The sequence below is a fragment of the Calcarisporiella thermophila genome, assembly GCF_041956535.1.
Source record: "Calcarisporiella thermophila strain CBS 279.70 unplaced genomic scaffold VTP21scaffold_7, whole genome shotgun sequence".
NCBI classification, from domain to species: domain Eukaryota; kingdom Fungi; phylum Calcarisporiellomycota; class Calcarisporiellomycetes; order Calcarisporiellales; family Calcarisporiellaceae; genus Calcarisporiella; species Calcarisporiella thermophila.
The window spans coordinates 904865-927106 of record NW_027192197.1 but is presented as its reverse complement, the minus strand read 5'-3'; the positions used below and the strand labels follow the sequence as shown (position 1 = coordinate 927106).

The 22242-nt window shown below is 52.2% G+C and overlaps 14 protein-coding genes across 14 annotated transcripts; 9 read left to right on the top strand and 5 right to left on the bottom strand.

Annotated features, from left to right (window-relative positions):
* Positions 1-27: 27 nt before the first annotated feature.
* VTP21DRAFT_10678 (uncharacterized protein) lies at positions 28-1566 on the bottom strand (the record flags this gene model as incomplete). Its single annotated transcript, XM_069390040.1, has 1 exon — positions 28-1566. One exon carries the CDS (start codon positions 1564-1566, stop codon positions 28-30), a length of 1539 nt encoding a protein of 512 aa, XP_069253301.1.
* A 389-nt stretch (positions 1567-1955) lies between these two features.
* On the top strand, positions 1956-3444 carry VTP21DRAFT_10677 (uncharacterized protein; the record flags this gene model as incomplete). The annotated part of the gene is made up of 4 exons (XM_069390039.1): positions 1956-2139; positions 2224-2435; positions 2781-3125; positions 3190-3444. The coding sequence occupies 4 exons, from the start codon at positions 1956-1958 to the stop codon at positions 3442-3444; spliced, it is 996 nt and encodes a 331-aa protein (XP_069253300.1).
* A 342-nt stretch (positions 3445-3786) lies between these two features.
* Positions 3787-4179, top strand: VTP21DRAFT_10676 (uncharacterized protein; the record flags this gene model as incomplete). Its single annotated transcript, XM_069390038.1, has 1 exon — positions 3787-4179. The coding sequence occupies one exon, from the start codon at positions 3787-3789 to the stop codon at positions 4177-4179; it is 393 nt and encodes a 130-aa protein (XP_069253299.1).
* Positions 4180-4584: 405 nt separating this feature from the next.
* On the bottom strand, positions 4585-5235 carry VTP21DRAFT_10675 (uncharacterized protein; the record flags this gene model as incomplete). The annotated part of the gene is made up of 1 exon (XM_069390037.1): positions 4585-5235. One exon carries the CDS (start codon positions 5233-5235, stop codon positions 4585-4587), a length of 651 nt encoding a protein of 216 aa, XP_069253298.1.
* A 243-nt stretch (positions 5236-5478) lies between these two features.
* Positions 5479-7134, top strand: VTP21DRAFT_10674 (uncharacterized protein; the record flags this gene model as incomplete). The annotated part of the gene is made up of 1 exon (XM_069390036.1): positions 5479-7134. The coding sequence occupies one exon, from the start codon at positions 5479-5481 to the stop codon at positions 7132-7134; it is 1656 nt and encodes a 551-aa protein (XP_069253297.1).
* A 397-nt stretch (positions 7135-7531) lies between these two features.
* Positions 7532-9411, bottom strand: VTP21DRAFT_10673 (uncharacterized protein; the record flags this gene model as incomplete). Its single annotated transcript, XM_069390035.1, has 2 exons — positions 7532-9195; positions 9279-9411. 2 exons carry the CDS (start codon positions 9409-9411, stop codon positions 7532-7534), a joined length of 1797 nt encoding a protein of 598 aa, XP_069253296.1.
* A 368-nt stretch (positions 9412-9779) lies between these two features.
* On the top strand, positions 9780-10372 carry VTP21DRAFT_10672 (uncharacterized protein; the record flags this gene model as incomplete). The annotated part of the gene is made up of 2 exons (XM_069390034.1): positions 9780-9814; positions 9937-10372. The coding sequence occupies 2 exons, from the start codon at positions 9780-9782 to the stop codon at positions 10370-10372; spliced, it is 471 nt and encodes a 156-aa protein (XP_069253295.1).
* Positions 10373-10485: 113 nt separating this feature from the next.
* Positions 10486-11289, top strand: VTP21DRAFT_10671 (uncharacterized protein; the record flags this gene model as incomplete). The annotated part of the gene is made up of 1 exon (XM_069390033.1): positions 10486-11289. One exon carries the CDS (start codon positions 10486-10488, stop codon positions 11287-11289), a length of 804 nt encoding a protein of 267 aa, XP_069253294.1.
* A 386-nt stretch (positions 11290-11675) lies between these two features.
* VTP21DRAFT_10670 (uncharacterized protein) lies at positions 11676-12119 on the bottom strand (the record flags this gene model as incomplete). Its single annotated transcript, XM_069390032.1, has 2 exons — positions 11676-11897; positions 11955-12119. The coding sequence occupies 2 exons, from the start codon at positions 12117-12119 to the stop codon at positions 11676-11678; spliced, it is 387 nt and encodes a 128-aa protein (XP_069253293.1).
* Positions 12120-12558: 439 nt separating this feature from the next.
* VTP21DRAFT_10669 (uncharacterized protein) lies at positions 12559-13970 on the top strand (the record flags this gene model as incomplete). Its single annotated transcript, XM_069390030.1, has 2 exons — positions 12559-12693; positions 12771-13970. The coding sequence occupies 2 exons, from the start codon at positions 12559-12561 to the stop codon at positions 13968-13970; spliced, it is 1335 nt and encodes a 444-aa protein (XP_069253292.1).
* A 368-nt stretch (positions 13971-14338) lies between these two features.
* Positions 14339-16748, top strand: VTP21DRAFT_10668 (uncharacterized protein; the record flags this gene model as incomplete). Its single annotated transcript, XM_069390029.1, has 11 exons — positions 14339-14394; positions 14465-14555; positions 14636-14726; positions 14840-14923; positions 14994-15277; positions 15345-15440; positions 15528-15612; positions 15679-15912; positions 16001-16353; positions 16429-16602; positions 16671-16748. 11 exons carry the CDS (start codon positions 14339-14341, stop codon positions 16746-16748), a joined length of 1626 nt encoding a protein of 541 aa, XP_069253291.1.
* Positions 16749-17015: 267 nt separating this feature from the next.
* Positions 17016-18127, bottom strand: VTP21DRAFT_10667 (uncharacterized protein; the record flags this gene model as incomplete). The annotated part of the gene is made up of 4 exons (XM_069390028.1): positions 17016-17297; positions 17373-17623; positions 17682-17894; positions 18079-18127. 4 exons carry the CDS (start codon positions 18125-18127, stop codon positions 17016-17018), a joined length of 795 nt encoding a protein of 264 aa, XP_069253290.1.
* A 179-nt stretch (positions 18128-18306) lies between these two features.
* On the top strand, positions 18307-19380 carry VTP21DRAFT_10666 (uncharacterized protein; the record flags this gene model as incomplete). Its single annotated transcript, XM_069390027.1, has 7 exons — positions 18307-18364; positions 18440-18490; positions 18553-18626; positions 18696-18746; positions 18810-18932; positions 19005-19128; positions 19235-19380. 7 exons carry the CDS (start codon positions 18307-18309, stop codon positions 19378-19380), a joined length of 627 nt encoding a protein of 208 aa, XP_069253289.1.
* A 168-nt stretch (positions 19381-19548) lies between these two features.
* Positions 19549-22184, top strand: VTP21DRAFT_10665 (uncharacterized protein; the record flags this gene model as incomplete). The annotated part of the gene is made up of 13 exons (XM_069390026.1): positions 19549-19884; positions 19965-20203; positions 20277-20327; positions 20415-20501; positions 20562-20689; positions 20757-20818; positions 20899-20998; positions 21074-21184; positions 21263-21343; positions 21416-21700; positions 21797-21886; positions 21958-22029; positions 22090-22184. The coding sequence occupies 13 exons, from the start codon at positions 19549-19551 to the stop codon at positions 22182-22184; spliced, it is 1737 nt and encodes a 578-aa protein (XP_069253288.1).
* Positions 22185-22242: the final 58 nt, after the last annotated feature.

Genomic DNA, 22242 nt, shown 5'->3' with positions numbered 1-22242 from the left:
ATTGGGAAAAAAAAATTATAGCAATGACTATAACGCCGATACAGATTCAACCCCATCGCCTTTGCGATGTTCCCGAACCAAAACATTGGAGTGCTCTGCACCCTCGACCTCATTGATAATTCGATCCGCCCAACCTTGCTGTAATTGCCCTTCAATTTTTTGCCGCTTCCGAGATCTCACTTCATTTGCACGGGCCACCAGCTGGACGTGCTCAAGTGTTCGCACGAGCTGCATGGCGTATATTTGTTGAAGGGGGTCTGAGACGTTCGCCGATGCAGAGGGTAGAGCTGTGGTGGGTAACAGCGGGGGTTGGGCGGAAACATGAGGCCCCTCCTCGGGGGTTAGCATAAGTTGCTGACTCGGTAGCTCCTCCCCAATAGGGGTGGCGCTAGTAGAAGGGAAAGTGGCGCGTCGTCCATAGAGGAGGAAGAAAGGTTCCTCGTTAGTGGCTGCGTGTCGTGACACGCGGTAATTAAAGAGAGTCCATGCTAAGGATGCATCCCAGTCATTCGGTGAGTCGACCACGAGTTTGCTTAAGAGATTGTGAAGAACGACATTGAAGATATCGGAGTGTTCAGCGGCATGCACCGAGGCCGAAGGACCAAGGATCTCTCGTAGCGCTTGCAAAGCGCGCTGCCCGAAACCCCCTCCGTTTTGACTCCCGCCGCCATGGTCATGAACACCGTGATAGAACTCTTCTGGCAACAGAATGAGTTCGGTGCACCCGTGTCTGCATACGATTTCCTCGAAAATAAAGCGCGCCATCCTCTCTGGTGTCATCTCGGGCACGGCGGTAGCCTCTGCCCACTTGGTTAGCTGGTCGGTCGCCATGAAAATGTACCGATTATTGCGGGCCGACGGTGGAAATGGCCCAAGCACATCAACCCCGATGCGGGCAAAGGCGCGCTCGAACTTGACTGGCAATTGGCACTTGCTGTTATGGCGCATTCCTTCCTGAGTATTGGCACGCTGGTGCTGGCAAATCTCGCACTGTTGCACATATCGCCTCACATCGTCGTACATGCCCTTCCAGTGGTATCGTGCGCTCAATCTATCGAATGTCTTGTTGATTCCAGAATGAGCACCGGACATGGGATCATCGTGGACAGCCCGTATGATCTCGAGCCTGTCTGCGGGCATGACCTCACGTCGGGGATCGGACGAATCCGAGGGGCGATAGAAGAGATGATCGCCAATAAGGACGTACCGCTGGCATTTCACTCGCAGTTTGGTTTTATCCTTCTTCGTGTAGTTGGGGGGGTAGCTTTTCGTCTTGAGATATTGAATGATGGCATCGTATCCAGCAATAGAGTTGCTTCTCTGTTCTGCCCCAGTGACATCGTCATCATCGTCGTGGGTATTGGCTTCATCCACCCCTTCCAAATCATCGCGAGTGGCCGACATGGTTGCATCATCGACACAATCCGAGGAGAGGGAAGTGAGGGGGAGGGACACGTTGGCAACAGCAAGAGTGGACTCGGAATCATCTACATCATCTACCGCTGGATTATTGGCAAGTGTGCCAGAAGGGGTTCCAATGCTGTCATTCTGCGAAAGGGTGGTCATTCCCACAAAAGGCCTTTTGCGAACATCGATCAACCCGACCGATAATCAAAGGTTGGCCATCTTTGACGATTCGTGAAATTGGCAGTCACATGTCGACTGAGGAGCTGCTAGTGGGTTAGAGTTGTTACTTCTTAGTACATGCCTCCACGGACCAGACAGAAGATTCACTGCCTAGAGATATAATGCCAAGCTATGGGAACGCACCCAGACCAACCGCTCCTCATCCCACCCCTCTCTTTCAATACTCTCAGTGGCTAGAGGCATGCAAGCAAATAGGTTCGACTTTATTCAGAAGTTTGAGCATTGATATAGAGGAGGAGGAGGGGGGGGTAGGGCTTTGAACAAGTTTTCAAGAGCCGCATGCAGAATATTCGCGTTGATTGAATTGAATGGGCAGCTACACTCGGGAAGGGAGGGGTATTTGCTCCGGCATGGCCCGCTTCCGCAAGGAGCGTCTTGGAGAAAGAGAGAGAGAGCCCTCCGCCCTTTTCCATGGGAGCCAAGGACAATATCCATCGAGCCACAGCAATGCCGCTTCGAAACATCAAACCCCATCCGGCGTGAATATTGCAAGTATTCCGGCACCTGTCTAATATAAACCATGCATACTGCAGGAGGAGCAATCGTGGCGAATTCTTCTGCGATGCCTTGAAACAGAAAACGCGATTCGAAAGCCGGGAAGACGCGTATCCCTACGAATCGAGAAGACGGGGGACTGGAAGTCGGGCACAAAAATGCCACCCGATTTGGATTGGTGGATGGAATGGCCAAAATCGAGGATCCTGTATCCCTTCAAGGTTTGGGATGCTCATAAGCTTGCCTACCAGCGCGGAGGGGGGGGATACCGCAAGCTCTTTGCGGTTCCACTGGTATATTGGAGCCAGAGTTTCTCCCACGCGGCTTCAGCAAGCTGGGGAAAGCGAGCCTCCGGGGCGAGTGCCATAGGAGGCCCTAGAGAGTAAAGCAAGAGTGGACTCGGTGGGGGACGGCGACCAAACCGCGCTAGCGCCCAACAGCAGCGCCTCCCTCCTCTAGCGGCCCTGTGCGAAGCCCGCCCGGAAGCTGGTTTCCTTCCCCCAATTTCTCTGTGAAGAAAATCGGTCTATCCTTGCGCGTCGCAGGGCTACATGCAGAAAAATTAAACATGCACACACATGCATCCAGGAAAATCTCAACGAGAACCCGCAATATAATAAATGACAGTGGCCCTTTAGTTATCGAGATGTACGGATCGCCGCATATATGCCATGCACTACTATCTTGCTGAGCCATCCAGACCGGGCCCCCTCCCGCCCTCCTGTGGGCACCCGATCGGCCAACTCTGCTCAATATCCAGTTTCTGTATTTATTTCGAATCTATGCACTTCTCCCATTCCCAGGCCCGGCCGTCGCCGCCCAGGAGCCCTGTCGCCGCTGACCGATCGGTGGATGCGTGCGGGCGGGAAACGGAAAGGCGGAAGGCCCGCCCAGCGAACGGGTTTCATTGCTTAGAGACGGTGGCCGCCAAAGTTGGTCGCAGGCGTGCTCGTCCTCAGGCTGAGAGGGCATTTCTATTTGCGGTAAGCGAGGCTACCGGTTTTCATTGCCCCTGATTAATCTGTGGAATGATCAGAGGGGATTTAGGTCTGGTGCAACAAACAGGCTACACACGCGCGTTTCTGGGCCAGAAACAAAACAAACACTGGAGGCTCCCTCGCTATGCGCCCCCCAAGCCGTTTGTGGCCCTGGCCCCGGTGGGCTCGGTTTTTGCGTCATTTGCCCCGGCGCTGGGGAGTGGCCGGCGGGGCCTTGGGGGGCGGCTTGGAGGGATCGTTTAGCCGCGAGCTTGTTTCCGCTCCCAGCCGGTTCACCGACTCTCTGCTCACGAAAAAGGCCTAATATGCACCAAGCGGTTGCAAACAAGGGTTCCAGGCGAGCAGCGAGGCCTGTGATGCAACCGCATAATGGCTGCAAGCATCGAAGCCATTAATTTCGCAAACGAGCGGTTGGTCCACGATGGATCGACACGCCTAAATCACTGAACATCGAAAAAGAAAACAACAAAGCCTGGCGAGTTATATAAGAATGGCCTGGCACCCCTCCCCCTCCCCACCGTGCCAGTTCTCCTCCCCTCTATCTTCCCCACATCTCCTCTCCAACCCCCTCTTACATATCCTTAACCTCTAATCTCAACCCATTATTTTCTAATCTTAGCAACCCTCTTCTAATCCTACTCCAAAAATGAAGTTGGCTCTCTTCCTCGTCTCTTGCTTCGCCCTCATCCTCGCCGTCATGGCGCTGGGCACCGAGTCCTCTGCAGCGCCTTCGAAGTCGGCCGCCAAGGGCGATGACGCGCCTGCCACCGCATCCGCCACCACCCTGCCCACCGGTGCCGCCTCAGCCTCTGCCTCCGCCGAATCTGCCGCCGCCTCCGTCTCCTCTGCCTCCGTGAGTGCGTCCAGCGCCGGTGCCTCCGCCACCTCTGCCGCTGGCTCTGCCAGCAGTGCATTGGCTAGCGCAAGCAAGGCCTCCGCCTCCATCTCGCCCAAGCCCACTGGTGCCTCGAGCGGTGCTTCTCGCATGGAGGGCGCCGTGTTGGGCCTTGCTGCCGTGGCTGCCGTTTTCGTCCTGTAATCGACTCGCCACTCTGGCTGGAGGTGAAAAAGACGTTGTATCTTGCTTGATAATTTAGTCCACCTTTGACTCCCTATCTCTTGACAATAAAATGGATGGAAACGAATCAATTTATATGAGAACCCTTGGCATTCCATAATCATCCGTTTTAATAGAAGTATTAGAAAAATAGCGATAGGGGGTGGAGCAATTTGGAGAGAACGAAAAAAAAAAGGTTCCCAAAAGTGCAGTAAAAGAATAGTGTTAATAAATAAACCATACAGAAAGAAAAATGTCAGTAAAAAGCATATACTAGAGGAAGAATCACATTCACAGTAAGGGAAACGCGTAGCAACAGGGAAGTGAAGACGCTCCCGACCACCAAACACGGGTCCCATAGGAGGGACGCATCCCTTTTTTTTGCGTTTAAAACTTGGGAATACGTAATGTTTTACTGATCATCATTGTTCCCATGAGGCCGTATATTAGCACCATAGCGTGGAATTCAAATCCCGGAACCCATTCGATAACGCCTCCGGGAAGTCGGTCCTCAGTCCATCCTCGCCGCACAAAATACGCGAGCATTCCAACCAGGAACATGTTGCAAGGGATCGGAACCCCCTCAAAATACTTGATCTTCCCTGTTTGATCTTTGGGAGCCTCAGCAACCGTGGCATTGAAGCGGGCAAGGCGAGCGATTCCGCATGCGATGAAGCTAGTAAGGACGAGGGTGTCCGCCCACGTGCGCATTCCAACCGCAAAGGCACACACGGCAGGGGCAACGCCGAAGGAGACTAGATCGGCAAGGGAATCCAGTTCTTGTCCCAAGAGTGAGGACTTTTTGCGCCAGCGTGCAACTCTTCCGTCTAGAACATCAAAGGCAAAGCCGAACGGTATGAATGCCATGGCCAACCAGAGTTGGTGAGGATCGCGGGTAAGAATGTATTTCATGTTGGAGAAGATACTGAGTGAACCACAGATCCCATTAAGAAGCGTAATGATATCGGCGAGATGGAAATCGCGCACCATGGAGAAATGGCGGGGGCGAGTGCGCTGTGGCGTTTTCTTTCCGCTCATTCTAGAGGATTGGAATACACGCAAGGAAAGGCGAAAGGGGAGGGGGGGAGGGGATAAAGATAAGGCGATAAATTAGAAAAACAAATTCCTAACTTCGTACGTGACTATCCTTCACCTTTAATTTTGAGATAGCCCCCCCTTCTCTGAATCTTAAAAGCCAAGTCATGGTGAGCTCATATATCGAAACGGATGCCTCTGAGCCAAGCAACCGCAGAAAAAAAAACATTCATTTAGACTAATAGCATGGCCTTAGATCCCTCCTCACAACCCGTAGCAGTGGAGCGGCTCTCATTACAACTCAGACAGCTTTCCAAAAACCTCAGGCTGCTTGAATCCTCCATCGACCAAATTCAGATCATCGTCCATGAACCGACTAGTCATTCTTCCCCATCCAGCAGTAGCTCTTCTACCATTTCCTTAAATGACGACGAGCAGAAGGCGGTTCTCTACCTAGGAAATAAGCTCGATCTACGCTTTCAACTGCATTTGCGCTCCATCAGCGACCTACACACCCTGCTGTCCAAGCATCTTCCGCCGCAAACCAAGAAAGATTACTCGAAACCCGCACGTCAATGCACCGTCTTTCTACGGAGTCTTGCTCCAAAGCAGTGCATCGCGGAGAGTGAAGCCACGGTCGTGAAGTACGAGGACTGCAGCCCACTGCTATCACGGCTTTCCGATCAGCTGCTGCAGATATACCTTTCTCCCTGCTTCTTTGCCCACCAACCCGTCGATCGCGAGGGCTTCTACCACCGCCTACGCAACGGCGAAACCGAGCCAGCGCTCCTCTACTCCGCCCTTGGCTGGGCCGCACTCCACGCATATATGTGCCATCCTCAGATATGCAAAAGAGATACCCTGCTCTGCGATATATCGATAGCATGCTTGGATCGGGCCAAGGAGGCCCTGGAGGTCGACGAGCCCTCGATGGACGGCATTCTCGCCCTCATCAACCTGTCCTGCTTCCTTGCGCTCCAGGGGCAGTGGGAGGCGCAGTCGGTGTACATTGCCCATGCGACCAATATGGCGCGCGCCATCGATCTCGAGTGGGAGGACCCCGACGAGGTGGACCCGTTTCGGGCGGAGGCTAGACGCCGCCTTTGGTGGACCGTGTGCATGCTCGATTTCCGCATGGTGTTGCACGCGGGGGCGTGTCCGCACATTTCCCCCCGCGCCATCCAGCACGTCACCCCGCCCGCTGCCTTTCCGGACGAGTCTGAGGCGGTGCGCACCAATCTTGTCGAAATGGTGCGAGAGACGCGGGTTCTGGCCCAACTGCTCGAGTTCACCGACCTGGATCCCAGCCTGTGCTCGGACGCGGAGCTGCTCACCACCGTGGCGGAGATTAACTCGCTTCTGCAGCACTACTGGGCCGGGGATCCGTATGCGGGAGAGAGCCTTTACCTCCGGCGCAAGGCGGGCTATTCGGCCAACATCGACTACTACTCGTATAGTGTGGAGCTGTGGTGGCGGCTCTTGCAGCCCGAGCTCCAAACCCGCATCCGGTTGGAGGAGTCGGTCGTCCTGAAGGAGTGCATGATCAGCGCGTTCGAAATCATCCGGATTTTTGAGCTGGCCGTGAAGGAGGTCGGATGGTGCGGCGTCCTCGTCGTCTCAGCCTTCACGACCCCCATTCGGGCCTTGCGGAGGTGCGCGTTGTCGCTCCCAGACCGCGGGGCGGCCCGAGCTTCTGCCCAGGCCTTAGTGCACATTTATCACCTGGTGAACCGTAGCCCGATGCCGCGCTGCGGATACGGGAGAAGGTTGATGGGGATCCTGGAGGAGATCCTCGGTGGGCTCGTCAAGGAGGGATTGGTAACTGAGAGCGAGATCCAGGGGCGGAACGCGGCCACCTCGAAACCCCCTCGTCCCATAACCATCTTGCCCAAACTTAGATAGCCCCCATCCTCTCCCCTCTCCCCTCCCCTCCCCCCTCACACCCACCCACACAAACACACGTGCACCTGTCTCGTCTTTCTCTCTCACGTTTTAACTTATTTTTTCAATGGCCTTTTTCATACCTGTTTGCTTTCTAGCTCGTTCATCTAGGCTGACATTAATGTTTCATTAGCTGCACGACACCCTTTGTATACCTGTGAAGTTTTATAAAGAGCATAATGAATTGTATTTGTTTTATTTAGTAAAAAACAAGCTACAGATGAGGGGAACAGGAGGAGAGAGCGGGAGCATAGAGTACAACTGGATTCCAGAAATTCAAAAAGCGATGCGAAGAACAAGAACTGGGAGAGGGATGTAAAAGTACAAAACAATAAGCCGCCATAGGAGCGGTGCCCCGTTATCTCATGGGCGGAGGGAGGTCCGACCCCTCTCCTCCCCCGCGATAGCCATGCCATCGGTTCCCAAAGCCTAGCGAGGGAAGCCTGATGCGTGATTCTCGCACCCCACCCTCGCCCCCCCTTTCTGCCTGCGTCGGCGCGGGGTTGGGCCGTGGCGGGGGGTGGGGCGAGAGTCTCTCGGCAAGGGATTCCGGTAGCTGCAGGAAGGAGATGGTCGTCCTTTGAGACTGCCTCTCCGAGGGAGCCGACGACGAGCGGGACGAGAAGCCTAGGGAGAGTGCGTTGCCGAGCCGGAGGAAGCTCGACGTGGACGAGGTCCGCACGGCCTGAGCTTCGATATCGACGCCGTTCTCGGGACCGCCGGCGGAAGGGTCGGCGCCGTGGGATGTATGCTGCATTTCAAGGCTAGGGCGTACCACGTCGACCTTGGGGGGCTTCCGCCGTAGCGTCTCGTATCTTCGGGGCCTCTGCCCTGGGCCACCGAGCCCGTCGGCACTCATCAGCGATGCAGAGGTGGGGTTGCGCGACAGATGGGGGGAGGGCATCGTGCTCCAGTCTTGGGGGGCCGATTTTTCGCTTGGAGACGTAGGTTGGCCTCGTCGTCGTTTATATACCACCCATCCTACGATAGCCCCGGCGACGACCAGCGCGCACACCACTCCTCCAACTATCGCACCCACATTGACAGCACCTCCCGCGGCAGCGTCTTCGGTCGTCAAGGGGGTCAATCTGGATGGCGCGGCGTACCCCAATTCCCACCGCATGGTTTCGGTATTGAACACGTACGCGGCCACGTCGGTCAGAATGCGTTGTGGGTCCTGCCCAAACACGACCATCAGCTGGCCAGCAAAGAACTCCGCACAATGCCCAATTCGTGGGCTGGGCGCCGCAGCCTGAGGCGGGATTACGGCCCAGGTCCAGGTGTTCAGGTCGAGCACGGCGAGATCGTTCAAAAGTTGCGAGGCGCCGGGGTTGGCGGAGCCTCCAAACACGTAAATGGCCTGGTTGTTGGCCAGGGTCGCGGTGTGGTGGGCTCTTGCGGAGGGCACCACTGCTCCGCCCGTATTAACAAGCTGCCACGCCAGCTTGGTGGTGTCAAATAGCCACAGCTTATTCAAGGGCTGGATGCCCTCGGGCGTGTTAGTCCTTCCGCCAAGGATCACCACGCGGCCATCGGGCAGCATGGTCGCGGTGTGGTCCACCAGGGGGCCAGGGCCACCACTGGGAGGGGTGATATTCGCCCACGTCATTGCGACGGTGTCCAGACACCAGACCTCACTTGTGAAGGAAACAACTCGGCCGTTGGGGTCCGTGATGGCCCCGCCAAACATATAGACCTTTCCGTCTTGTGGATGGGCCGCCATGGCATGTTCCCTTCGCCGCTGCGGCGTTTGGCCCTGTATCCGTAGCACGGACCACGTGTTGCTCTTCGGGGCGAAGCGATAGACGAAGTTGAGGCTAGGATTCATAGTTCCACCATAGACCAGCATGGTGGAGTCGGGGAGTTTGACTGCGGTATGCCAACTGGAGAGGGGGAGAGGTCCGCCCAGTGTCGATTGCGCGAGATCATTACCAACAAATGGCGGAGATGCGCCCGAAAAGCTAGCACTCATATCAAGTGAAAAGAGGCTGTTTGTCTCGTTTAAATTGGGCACCGTTCCGCCTAAAACAAAGGAAGCAGAGAGGAGGTGAGGGACGTTGGGAACATCTATCAAGCAATGAAAATCCGCGCAATCGTAATCATACCGAAGAACCAGATCTTCGACCCAATAACGGAAGAGGAGGCCTGAGTCCTAGGCAGGTTGAAGGATGCGACATCTGCAGCGCAGACACACGCGAAGATTAGCAGGGCAACCAATGCAACTTGTAGGATCCGCATAGTCGAACTAGATAGGAGGGGCCGCTTGCCGCAATGATAGGAAAGAGAGAAATGAGCGTGATGGAGGGGGTATAAGGGGAGGAAGGCGAGAAGGCGGGGGGAGGGGGGGGGGAAGGAATGGGAGGGGAGGAAGAGCACGGATTTGGAAGAGGGGGTGGGGAAAAGTGGCAGATGATGGGACGGATTGAGGAAGATTCGAATTTAATAATATGCTTGGAGGCGATGATTGATTAAGAGTTCGCCCGTGCACAAAAGCTATATCATTCTGAAACCTGTACCGATCTAAAACGCAATAAACTTTGTTTGCGGTGGTGTGTGCGCCGCCGCCAACCTCTTGCCAAACCGCATCAAGCTGAGGTAGATCAAAAATGGGATCCGGATCCCCCCTGCTGCGGCCGCCAGTGTCGGGCCATAGAGGGAGATTTTCCTGGAACCTCCCCAACTCCCGCGCCCATAGGCCGGGGGGCGGTTGAGTAACAACTCAACAGCTCAACACTTTTCCGAAAACGCTTAATCATCCACAAGCACGAGTTGGGCCGCCGCACGATTGAATGGTGTGAGGGAGGGTAGCACCGGTGAGATCGACGCTATCGATCTGACGGGCGGCGAAAAGCGCGGGCAGAAAAGCCCCCTCATCGATAGCTCTGGCCCCGAGCAGAGATCAAGGCAAGGAGGGCGGCTTGGGCAAAGCGGGAGGGGGGAAAACAATGAGAAAGCGCAGCTGCATATCTCGCGGGAAGCCCGGCTCAGCTCCCCGGCGATCCTGTTTGCCGGCCTGACAAAGCGCAGCGGCCTCTGGCCGTGGCCCGGTCCTCGGTTTTCTAAAAATATGACACTCAGTCTCGCGGGACCCGGATTGCGGCCAAATGGGGAAGCTGAGGAGGCATGCAACCTTCGGGCTGGTTACACACCGTTTCGATTCGAGCGATACCGAGATGACAATCGCCTATTATTTTGCTAGCGCTTATCCACTCGCCAGCCCTCTTGCTCTCGCTCCAGTCTGTTTATCAGTTTGCTTCGCCCCTCGCCCTCCATCCTCTCCATTCCATCCGGTGTGCTCGGGAATCTGGCCCAATGAAACCCGCCCTGTTGTTCGCCATCCCCATCCTCGCTGCCCTCTGCTCAGCATTCCCAGCCTCCTCCTTCGACCTCTCCGACAATGCCCCCCATCCGCACCGCCCATTCGATACCCACCAGCTGGCCTCCTACATTGCTAATCATTATCACGAGTCGCTCGAGACCATTCTGACGAAGACAACAAACCGCATCGGGACGCATTTCCGCAATGCCATCCAGATCGCTTATTCACCCTCGAGCTTCGGCAGCAACGATGTTGGCGGATCTGGAGACTCGTCATCAATGGACTTCGAGCGAGGCAGCGATGTGGACCTCGAGGTGTTTTCAAAACAGCTGGCCGGGGCGGTCGACACTTACGTCAAGGACGAGATCCCGCTTGTGCTTGCCAATTCGCCCCTCTACACCACCCCACTGGCGCAATCCATCGAGAATCTGCTGCTGGCCCACTGCCCTCCCACCCAGAGCCCGACGTCGACCCCGCAAGACTGCCTGCGCCGGAACGCCGACTTTCTCACGCAAAAGTTGGACGACGCTCTGTCCGAGCACGTGGTCGAGGTGACCGCGTCGGTGCGCAAGTCGGTGCCCGTCATCTGGATCAACGTCAAGAATAACATCGAGCAAGTGGTGAGGCAGCTGCGCGAGGATGGCGCAGAGTGGGAGCAGTTGCAGGCCAGCTTTGTCGAGTTGAAGGAGGGGGATGAGGCCGACATGGTGCCGGAGGCAGAGATCCTTAGAGAAATTCGACATGGCAACGGACACATGCTCCGGAATATGATCACCATTACCGAGAACCAGCTCTAGAAAAACGAGGGAACCAAACCCCCTCTCTCCTCTATGCAATATCCGCCGTTAGTTCGCTTCTTGTACAATATATCCGCGTGTTTTCTACTTTGAACACTTCTATTTTGCTGCCCTCCACCTTTATATCCTCCCCTATTTATTGACTATTTATCTTCTGCTTGCCCTTTGAAAAGTTGAAAGGTGCCAGCGTACATCCTACTTGTATCTGCTCACCCATTTATCCTGCATTCCTTCACCTTTATCCCCTTCATCTCCCCCTCCCTCATTCTCTCCCTTTTTTTCAGACATTATTGTCTAGGATGTGGCGGGAGAACCAAAAAAAAAATAAATCCCATATAATAAACAATGACAATCTATTTATATATATAAAAAGAACATTATATCCACTATTTCTTCGGCGCATATTTCACTTTGTCCACTGCAATCAAATATTCTTTCTCTTGGCCATCGGTGTCATGCATGCCTAATGGGCCGACATCACAGTCTGCGCAGGAAAGATATTTCACGGTCCCTACTGTTTTCGAGAAGCCAATATTCTCAAAGTCCATCATCTTTCGAATCAGCCAGTAACGTTGTGGGCTGCCCTCGGTCGGCTTTTGCTCTGGCAACTATAGCAAATGGTCAGCATCAAAGCCAATAGTGGAGGAGCCGAAAGAAAACTATACTGGGATGGAAGCGCGTTCGACCCATTCTCCGACTCCAGAGCGAAGTATGAGACAGTTGCAATTAGGCTGGGGACAGTAAAGGGCAAAAGCATTGGTGTTCGATTCAGTGATGAGCTGCGAGGAGTCCGGGAATTCATGAAACAACGTACCAGCCGTGGTGGACATGGTGTATGATTGAGGGGATCGTGACGACGGCCGCAATCTCGAAAATAAGTCACTGAAATAGGTCACCTCCGGCCTGGGCCATTCATGAGAATCTAAGCCGCCTTGTCAATGGAACCATCTATTTTTCTAAACGGCTTGTTTCAAAAAACAGAGTAGATCCTCTGTTACGATTGCCCATCCCAATCGATCCTTCCCCTTGTATTTATTTGCATATCGCCTCTCCTTTAGTCGATCGGATCTTCCCATTCCCCAACGAGAGCTGTATTCTTTTGCTTTAGTCATCCTATAATATATATTTTTCTTTTTCTATTTCTTTTACGTTGATCTCCAGATCCTCTGGTGATCTAAAACATCCCCCCCCATAGTCTTTTGCTTCAGTCATTTCGCTTCACATTTGCAATTTCCAATTGTTATTTATATAGTAATACTGGTCTAGGCGATGGATCGCAATACAACTCATCTTTATGAGACACTTGGCGTAGCCAAGACCGCATCCCCCGATGAAATCAAAAAAGCCTATCGCAAACTCGCCCTCCGCTATCACCCCGATAAAAATCCAAATGCAGGCGAACAGGTACGCCCGCACACAACTTCCTCTCTTTCTTTACCCCTCCCCCCTCATTTGCTGTCTTCCCCCCATTTTTTGAATAGTTCAAATCTATAAGCCACGCATACGATATCCTGAGTGATCCGAAAAAACGTCAGATCTATGACAAATATGGAGAGATGGGGGTCAATATGCTGGGCACCATACCGCTGTTTGATCCGGACATGGAGAGCATGTTGTGCTCGTTGTCGCTCACCTTCACCCTCTTTATCCTGCTTAGCATAATCTTCCTCGCATTCCTCACCGTCAAGATCGACAGCGGAGTCGGATGGAGCTGGGCCGTGGTGTTCATACCTATATGGGTCCTGAACGTAATAGCCATCGTGTCGGTGGGGCCCATATTGCTGAAGGGAGAAACGGAGGGCAAGGAGGGCGAGGAGGAGGGCGAAGAAATGGAGGCAGGAGAGGAGGATGAGATGCTGAGCGAGGAGCAGAGAGCCGAGCGCCGAGAACGCCGCACAAAGACAAAACAGCGCCTGGGAAGGTTGGCACGGATCCTCACGGCCGTATTCTTTTTCCTCACGGTACTCTTCGAGGTGTTTATTGTTTTGAATGCGGATGGGCGTGTCTCGTGGTCGGCAGGCGCGGTGTTTGCCCCCTACTTTGCGATCGAGGCCATTATGTTGGTGAAGAATGTCGTCAACTATGTGGTCGCCTCACGGATGCTGGCTGAGCATGACCGGAGAGCCGCCGAAGTGGGCGGACAGGAGCAGCCCAAGCTCGGTGGTCCGCTGATGAAGGCGGTGCTGACGTGGGAGGTGTTTGGAGGATGGTTGATCCGGATCCTGCAGGTGGTTCTGATCGTCTTGCGGATAGACGGGGTCATACGCAGCTCTTGGGGTGCGATCTTCGTCCCACTTTATCTGGTGGCGGTGCTCCTGGCCCTCCGCATCGTTGTGCTCTACATCCGCGTGCGCAAGTACCCTCCAGAGATGGCGGCGCAGGGCAAGCTGACCGCCATCATACTGGGGGTCCTGCTGGTGATTGGAAGCGCTCTCTTCTACACCACTCTTGGGTTGCTGGCGCGTCTCCTAGACGAAAACGCCCAAGGGGGCATGCGGCTGGCCTATGTCTTCATCCCCCTGTTTATTGTGCTGGCGATCTTCTGCTGCCTCACGGGCTGCTGCATTGCCTTGCTCTTATTTGCACCGAGTGTCGACGTTGAGGAGGGGAGGGAGAGTGGGGTGGTATCGCCTGATCGGAGGATCACCCAAGCCGGAGAATCCACGTCGCAAGCATCATGAGATGAAATTTTTCCCTACTGCTATAGAATAAAGATACATTATAATGTTTACTGTAGACAAGTGAGATGGCTTTCTGACCGTTCCCTCTCCTCCCTCTCCGGACGAGGGGAAAGAGAGGGGGAGGGGTGGAGGGAGGCTACGATCTTAGTAGAGACATTGTGCAAAGAAGGAAAGAGAGAGGGAATTTATCGTGACTTCCTATTTTGACTAGAAATCGCGTGAAACTCCGCTGGCGTTCTGCTCTGCCAGGGATGAATTTCCGTTCCTCAGGGTATTTTTCTTTCTTCCGCATGAGAACATTATTTAGGCGGGCTTTACCAGCGCTCCCCAGATTCTCAAAGACTTATTTTACTACGTGTCCGCTCGCAATGCCAGTTTTCAAACACGAGGTTGCCAGGGAGGGGGATCTTCGCGATGGAGAATTGTAAATGACATTGAAAATCATATATGTTACCGTTCCATTCACATCCAAATCGCGTATTCCATTCTGGCAGGAAAGAGTTCAAGTTCGGTGAGTACTCCGTGCTGCTCTCATTCTTGAACGGCAAATACCATGCCACGTCTCCGCGCTGCACGCACTATGGGGTTTGTCAAGATTCTCTCTTCTCCCTTCCTTTGAGCCAGAGCACTCATAGATACTCTTTTTATACTTTGTGGATGAACAGGCCCCCCTAGAAAAGGGCGTGCTCGCGAAAGATGGTAGAATTACGTGCCCTTGGCACGGAGCTTGCTTTAACTCGGCGACAGGGGATATAGGTGCGCTATTTTGCTCTCATTTTTCATTTTAAGTCTAATGCCTTGAGACATGCCAAGAGCCGTGGTTCCATTCACAATAACTGAACATATGCCTATGTATTTATCGTATATAGAGGACGCACCAGCTTTAGATAGCCTGTGCATCTATGAGGTGAGCGTAGAAGACGGCAAGATTTACGTCAAGGCCGATGAAGAGCGTAAGCACACCATAAGAATTAGCCGAATGCCAGACCTAGCATGCTGATCTTCTCCACTGGTTTGGAACAGAGTTGAAAGTGGGCCGGCGTAAGCCTCGCCTCTCTCTCGCCAAGCAAATCAAGCCCGACACCTGCACCGTCATTCTGGGTGGTGGGGCAAGTGGTTCGGCATGTGCGCAGAAACTCCGTGAGGAGGGATATGCAGGTCGCGTTATTGTGGTGAGCCGGGAGACGTACTTCCCCATTGATCGCCCGATGCTCAGTAAAGCCTTGCATTCGGGAGAGGCCGATAAAATCGCGCTACGAGGAAATGCGTTTTATAGCGAAATGAACGTTGAGTTCATCCTAGGGACCGTAAGTTCTGTCTTCTCGGATGGAAAAACGCGTTTGACCTCCTAGTGCATTCCAATTTCTCCGGTAGGACGCGACGCGTGTCGATCCTCTTCAAAAGTTCGTCACCTTGGCCGACGGCAGAAAACTCAACTACGACTACCTTGTCATTGGCACCGGGGGCTGGGTACGTTCATCTCATTCACGATTGGGGTTGCTGATGGGAGATATCCAAAAGTTGCTCACGTCTTTGCCCTCCCCCCCCCCTCCCTAGCCTCGAGTTCCCCCTATCAGTGGATCTGATCTCTCGAATGTTTTCACACTTCGCACATTCCAGAACAACATCAGTATTACTCAAGGTAATCGAAAGTTCTCCCTCTCCAGGTTAGTTCGACTCCTTACAACGCCCCTTATCTCTGGTCTAGCCTTAGAGGCAAAGCAGAAGCCCAAGGTTGTTGTGGTCGGCTCTTCTTTCATTGGGATGGAGCTTGCATCGGCAATAGTGAGTAAAGGTGCAGAGGTGACGGTGGTGGGAATGGGGAAGGTGCCGTTCGATCGGGTGCTGGGAGAAAAGATCGGCCGCGCGCTCCAGAAACTGCACGAATCCAAAGGGGTCTCCTTCAGGATGGGCTCGGGAGTTTCACATATCCAATCAGACAGTGAATATCCTTTTCCCTCTTAACGATTTCCAACCTCCAAAGGGTACTGACGGACCTTGAACCAAACTTTTTTTTTATCCATCGATAGGCAACGACGCTTCCCGCGCGGGCGGCGTTGTCCTTCAATCCGGAGAGGTGTTGCCCGCCGACCTTGTTATATTGGGCACGGGGGTTGCGCCGCAAACCTCCTATCTTCGGGATTCGCCAGGCTTCCAGCTGGAGAAGGATGGCGGGCTTCGCGTAAACGCCCATTTGCGAGTGCCTGGCGTCGAAAATGTGTATGCCGTGGGCGATGTCGCTCACTTCCCGCTGCGAAGACTCACTGACGAATCCATCCGGATCGAGCACTGGAATGTGGGGCTCAACATGGGACGACTGGCGGCCCTGAATATTGTGCACGGGGATAGCCAAGAGTTTACGCACATTCCCTATTTCTGGACGGTAGGTGACGAAGAGTGGGATGAAGAGCATCGGTTCCCCGTCTTGGATCTGACCCCTCCTCTGATATGCTAATAGGCGCAACACGGCAAATCTCTCCGCTACTGCGGCTTCGCCTCCCATTTCGATGATGTGATCATCCAAGGGGATTTGGACGGGCTCGCCTTTGTCGCATTTTACGTGCTGGGCGAGAAGGTACTCGCAGTGGCTTCGCTGCAGAAAGATCCAGTGGTATCCTATTGCACCGAGCTGGTAAGGGGGAATGCCGGAGGCGGTTTTTGGCTTGTTCTGGCAATTGACTCTCGTTTTTTGCTCAATAGATACGTCTCGGAAAAATGCCCACTGCCAGTGAGATACGGGCTGGAAAAGACGTGATGAGTATTCCCCTCAACGTCTGATGCATTTTTGGAATCTGGGTTCCAGTTTTACTCTGATATTAAATCGCTTTTCCGTTATTTGTGATATTGTTATTTTTTAACCCCTCCCCCACTCTCACATAAAACCTTAGATAAGATAAGAGTTCGAAATACACAATCTTGCTTTGTGCTGTAGACTATCTCTCCATACACTCATTTTTTGATGCAAGCTCCGCCTCATAATGGCAAAATCCTTATATTTATCATTCGAGTACTCTTGGGAGGGCGATAGACTGAATCTTGAATTACCTAGGGCGTAGTGCGCGGTGGAGGGCCGATCCCATAGCAAATTATGTCAAAGGGGATGGGAGGAGGGTAGCAATCATGGGGCTGCACTGCAACCCTTTCAAAGAGTTCAATCAGAGCACGTTCCTTCGGTTGCGTACACTTACCGACTAAAGAAGAGCCTTGGCAGCTCAAATTAGCGAAAGGAGTGGCTTGTAAAAAAATGAAGACCCGTGGGTCTAAAGCTTGATACCATGAATACATCCTTGGCTGAGGGGGGCAAGTGCGGGGCATCCAGAGCAAGACCTGTCAGCCATTGACACATGCTCGCTTTGCACCCTACCGTTGCAGTATATGATCAAGCAGAGCTCAAAGGTCCACCGCCAGCACGACCGCCAGTGTGGGCGAGAGCCAAGGAGCGAATGCCGGTTGCCCAACCTTCGTCTTTTGTATTCCAGGTGGCGGGAGGGTAGATAGCGGATTAAGCCCAAAGGGAACCACCCACGATTGCGCAGCATCTTTTGACAGCCAGCCACTCCGAACTTGTATCCTCAGTGGAACCGCGCGCGGGAGGGCCGGTATCAATCCAGCGTGCCGCATCAGTCGCCAAGTCTCTCTCCACCGGTACCAACCTATCTCGAAGAGTGAGACAGAGCCTCCAAGTGCTCCCTAAGCCATTGGTCCACGGACCGGTTTGTGTGGTCAACGACGGGAGCTTCCTCGGACCCAACGGATCCCAGAATGATTCCCTGCTCTCCTCCTCTCCAGCACAACCCTCTCCAAATGGCGCAAGGTGTGTTCGCGCTCCAGCCTGAGGATTTGCGGCGTAGGCTCGAGGAATCGAAGGCGAGGATAGAAGATAGGTTCCGCAGAACCTGAAACCAGCGGTGTGAGCACTCTGGGCTAATCAAGCTTTATTGGTACTCCGAAAGATTTTCCTGGGCATATGGATCAGGCGAGTGTGGACTGAGAGGGAGGGCTCGAGAGAGGATCTCCAGCGTGTGGAAAGCGACAAACCAGAGAGTGAATTATTCATCTGGTTTCGCACCCTTTGCTCAGAGCACCCATTTTGGAATCCCAGTCATACCCTGCGCTGCTAGCAAGGAGGCGGTTTGACCTTCGATCCTCTTTGACATGTGCTTATTTAAGGTGCAGCTTGAGCACGAAGGCTCTTGTCATTTTACTCTCCATTTTGTAATATTCGGTGCCTCTTCTCTTTATTTATATAGACATTTAGACATTGGCTGTTATAGACTGTTTGTTTGCTTGCTTGTTTAATCGTTAATTCGTTGGAATTGCGAAGGAATTTACTCAAATGTTGATACTCAATGTCCCATCTCTCCCAGACCATTCCAAGCTTCTTCTCTGTTGCGGTAAGCAACTACACAAAGTTCAGCACCTCTTGTACGCTAATGTGCTCTTTATTTGTTTGACTCTTTCGTACACAGAATATACCTCCCGAAAGCATGCAACACAACGAAATGAAGAGGCCGTGTCATGTAAGCGCTTGTAAATTCCTTGTTTACTTGGGCAACGCCTGTTAATTGCTTATTATGGACAGCCTGTATTATACATTCCTTGGGAGTAGCAAAGTTACTTGTAGAGAGCGGCGTTCATGACCTAGCAACGCTGCAGGTAATCATCCCTGTCTAACTCCATATGCGCGTATTCCTGGTAACCCAAGCAAATAACCCACGTTAATAGGCAGCCATGTTGTGCAACACCGTCGAAGCCTCTAATACCACTCTAGAGGAGGTAACATCGCTTTTTGTTTTTCCAGCGAGTTCTATATCATTAATGTAAGCAATTTGCGGACAGTTGGAGCAATCCTTTGGGAAAGAAGTGCGCAATCTTGTGGAAGAGTGTAGCGATGATAAATCCCTGCCCAAGATGGTACGCAAGCACTTGCAGATAGAACGGGCATCGAGCGTTTCTTTCAGGGTGAGATTACTTTGTATGCTCTCAGGCTGGTTGAGCACTCACAATTCAACACATGTCCATGGTTTGCCATAGGCGAAGAATATCAGGCTAGCACTGAAGCTCTACAGGCTCCGCGATTTGACTAGGCGTGTGCCTAGTGGTTGGACACCTCTGCAAGTCCAAGAATATTTTTCGTGGGCAAAGCAAGTAACGGATCGTATGTGAATCCACCAAAACAATGCCCCCATTTTTCCCTCATTTCTTAGCTCGCGGATTTTAACTCCTATCTCTTATTACTCTTACTGCTTTTTTTCTTTTGCCAGGCCTCAAGGGGACGAACCACTTTCTTGAAATACAACTAGATGCGGTCTACAGCTCTATAGGGTTTACCTTCGAGGAGGGAATGCACAAAGCACGCCAAGAGAAAATGGAAACCTGGAGAGAGGGTGACGACACAATAGAAAAATAGAGCGCTCTTCCCTGGAGTCTTATCAATTCAATTAGCATCTTTTAGAATGTATCCATTTTTGCCGAGATATCCAATTTAATAAAACACGAGTTTCAGAAAATTAGCAGACATAATTAGAGTAATTTAAGTGCTTCGAACACCGTACAGATCTTTTTGTTGCTAGCGATCATGGCCGAGAAAAAGAAAGGCGGAGGCAGCGCGAGCGACCTCCTCAGCTCATTCCTTCCCACTTCGTTTGGAAAGCAGTCCAAGAAAAAGAATGTAGTCGAAGAGTTTGAAAAGACTCGAAGACGGGTGGAGGGTGAGGGCGATGAAATAGGACCGCCGATTCCTCCCTCCCTTCACTCCACCTCCTCGTCAAAACGAGCAAAGAATAATCGTGAAGCAGTGTCTGTTGCACATGACAGCGATGACGATGACGATGATGACGATTTGGACGGGGAAGCTGATGGATATGACAATCTGCCGATCTCGCATGAGATTGTACTCAAAGATCATTTTAGGGTAATACTGGCTTTTTGATCTGCTACTGTATCTCTGTTTGAATCCAACCTTCACCATATATGTATTATTGCTATTTCTAGACAGTCTCTGCCCTCTCTCTGGACCCATCGGGTTCGCGCCTATTAACCGGAGGATATGATTACGAGGTCAAATTCTGGGATTTTGCTGGCATGGATCGAAGCTTTAAGCCTTTTCGGAGCATCGAGCCGTCCGAGGGCAATCAAGTCCGTGATCTCCAATATAGCATAACGGGCGATCAATTCCTTGTCGTGACCACGTCTGCAAGAGCAAAGCTCTATGATCGCAATGGGTTCCAGCTGTAAGTAGTGTATTGTATTGTACATAGGATAGGGTTGATCTTTCTTGCTTACCCTGTGTGCTAACCATTCCAGCGCCGAGTTTTCAAAGGGTGACCCATATATACGCGATATGAGAAATACCAAGTAAGCGCGTTTTGCCGCAGCCTTTTCCCCTTACTCGCCACATGATATTTTGTATTCTCCCTCTTAACCAAACTGCTTTGTTTCTAGCGGCCATGTGGCGACGCTCACCAGTGGTGCGTGGGACCCATTTACAAAAGAGAATTTTTCAACGGCATCCATGGACAGCACCATTCGGTAAACTTGGACCCTCTGCTTGACCAGGATTGCATATTTAACTTCTAGACATGTTTGTAGGATATGGGACGCCAACTATACACAAAAACAGAAGCAGGTGATCGTGGTGCGGTCCAAGAAGAAAGTCGGGCAGCGGGTCACCGTCACTGCAGTTGGATATAGTCCGGACGGCAAATATATCGCGGGAGGTAGGCATTGCTAAACGACTTCATGTGGTTATTTACAGAACTAATGGCACTTATCATTTAATTCTAGCTTCTACTGACGGTGGAATATGCCTGTGGCCAGTCAATGGGCCATACTTGCGGCCATCCCATGTAATTCTCTATTTCTTGCTCTTACCGATTTTTATACGGGTCTGTTCTAAGCTTCTTGAAATTTGTGCTTGCATATAAAGGAAGTAGAGGCGCATATGGTAGGGACGGAAACTTCATCGATACTCTTCTCAAAGAACAACTACACCATGGTCACACGGGGTGGTGATGACACTGTCAAAGGTACCATTAAAACTACAGACTGGGTTTTGCCATTTTTTTGCTAACTTTCTCCTTGGCACTTTTTTTATGTTCAAGTGTTTGACATTCGTAATTTCAAAAAGCCAGTATCCGTGGCCACTGAATTGCCCACTGTCAACCCAGAGACAAATGTGGTATTCTCTCCGGATGAGCGGCTTATAGTCACAGGTATTCAAGGATTGCCATCGGATTAACTTGTGAGCCACTCTCTCACGACCAATTCTCCCCCTCATCCCCCTTTAATAGGCACTGCTGCACCAAAGGGAGAAGATTTCGGAAAGTTGGTCATGTTGAACAGAGATTCCATGGAGATAGTTCAGACAATGCGTAAGTTGCGACGTGTCTCTTATCACCCTTTTTTTTACGGGGCTCTATTTTAACTCTGCTCTGACTCTATAGATATCACGAAGTCAAGTGTGGTCAAGGTGCTCTGGCACCCGGGCATCAATCAGATCGTGACTGGTTCTGCCGATGGATCAGTGCATGTGTTCTACGATCCATCTATATCAGTACGCGGAGCGAAGCTGTGTGTCGTGAAGGAACCTAAACGACGCGCGGTGGATGAGATGGAAATACAGCGACCCATCTTCACGCCACACGCACTGCCAATGTTCCGGGATGAGGGCCAAAGAAGTCATAAGAGGAAGCGAGAGAAGGCAGCCCCGGCCGCCAGCAAGAAGCCTGGTAGGAGCAAGCCCATACCACCCATGCATGGAAATAGACGTAGTACTCACCTCTATTTCTTCGTCCCTTTTTCCCACTCTCTTCTTACATTCCTAGACTCCCTAACTGGTCATGGACGAGGAGGTAACCTGGGCACGAATGAGACGCAGCATATTATGCGGGCTCTGATCAAGGATACCACCAGAGGTTGAACATCATCCCTTCAGCTATTCCTTGATATTGCATACTAACTTCTGGCCGTGTTGAACCTTTTATAGAGGAAGATCCGCGTGAGGCGTTGCTTAAGTATGCGAAGATCGCCGAGGAAGAGCCGACTTGGATCAGCAAAGGTGAGATGATTGTGGCGTTATTGTTAGGAACATGAAACTGACCCAACTCCGTTTTTACAGCCTATGCCCACACGCAGCCGAAGCCGGTCTATGCAGCAACCACAGGTGAAGAGGAGGAGGAAGAGGAAGATGAGTCGCAAGAAAAGAAAAAATGATGCATGTTTTTTTTTGTGATTTGTAATTATTAATTTCTCTCTTTTATTTTTATTTTTT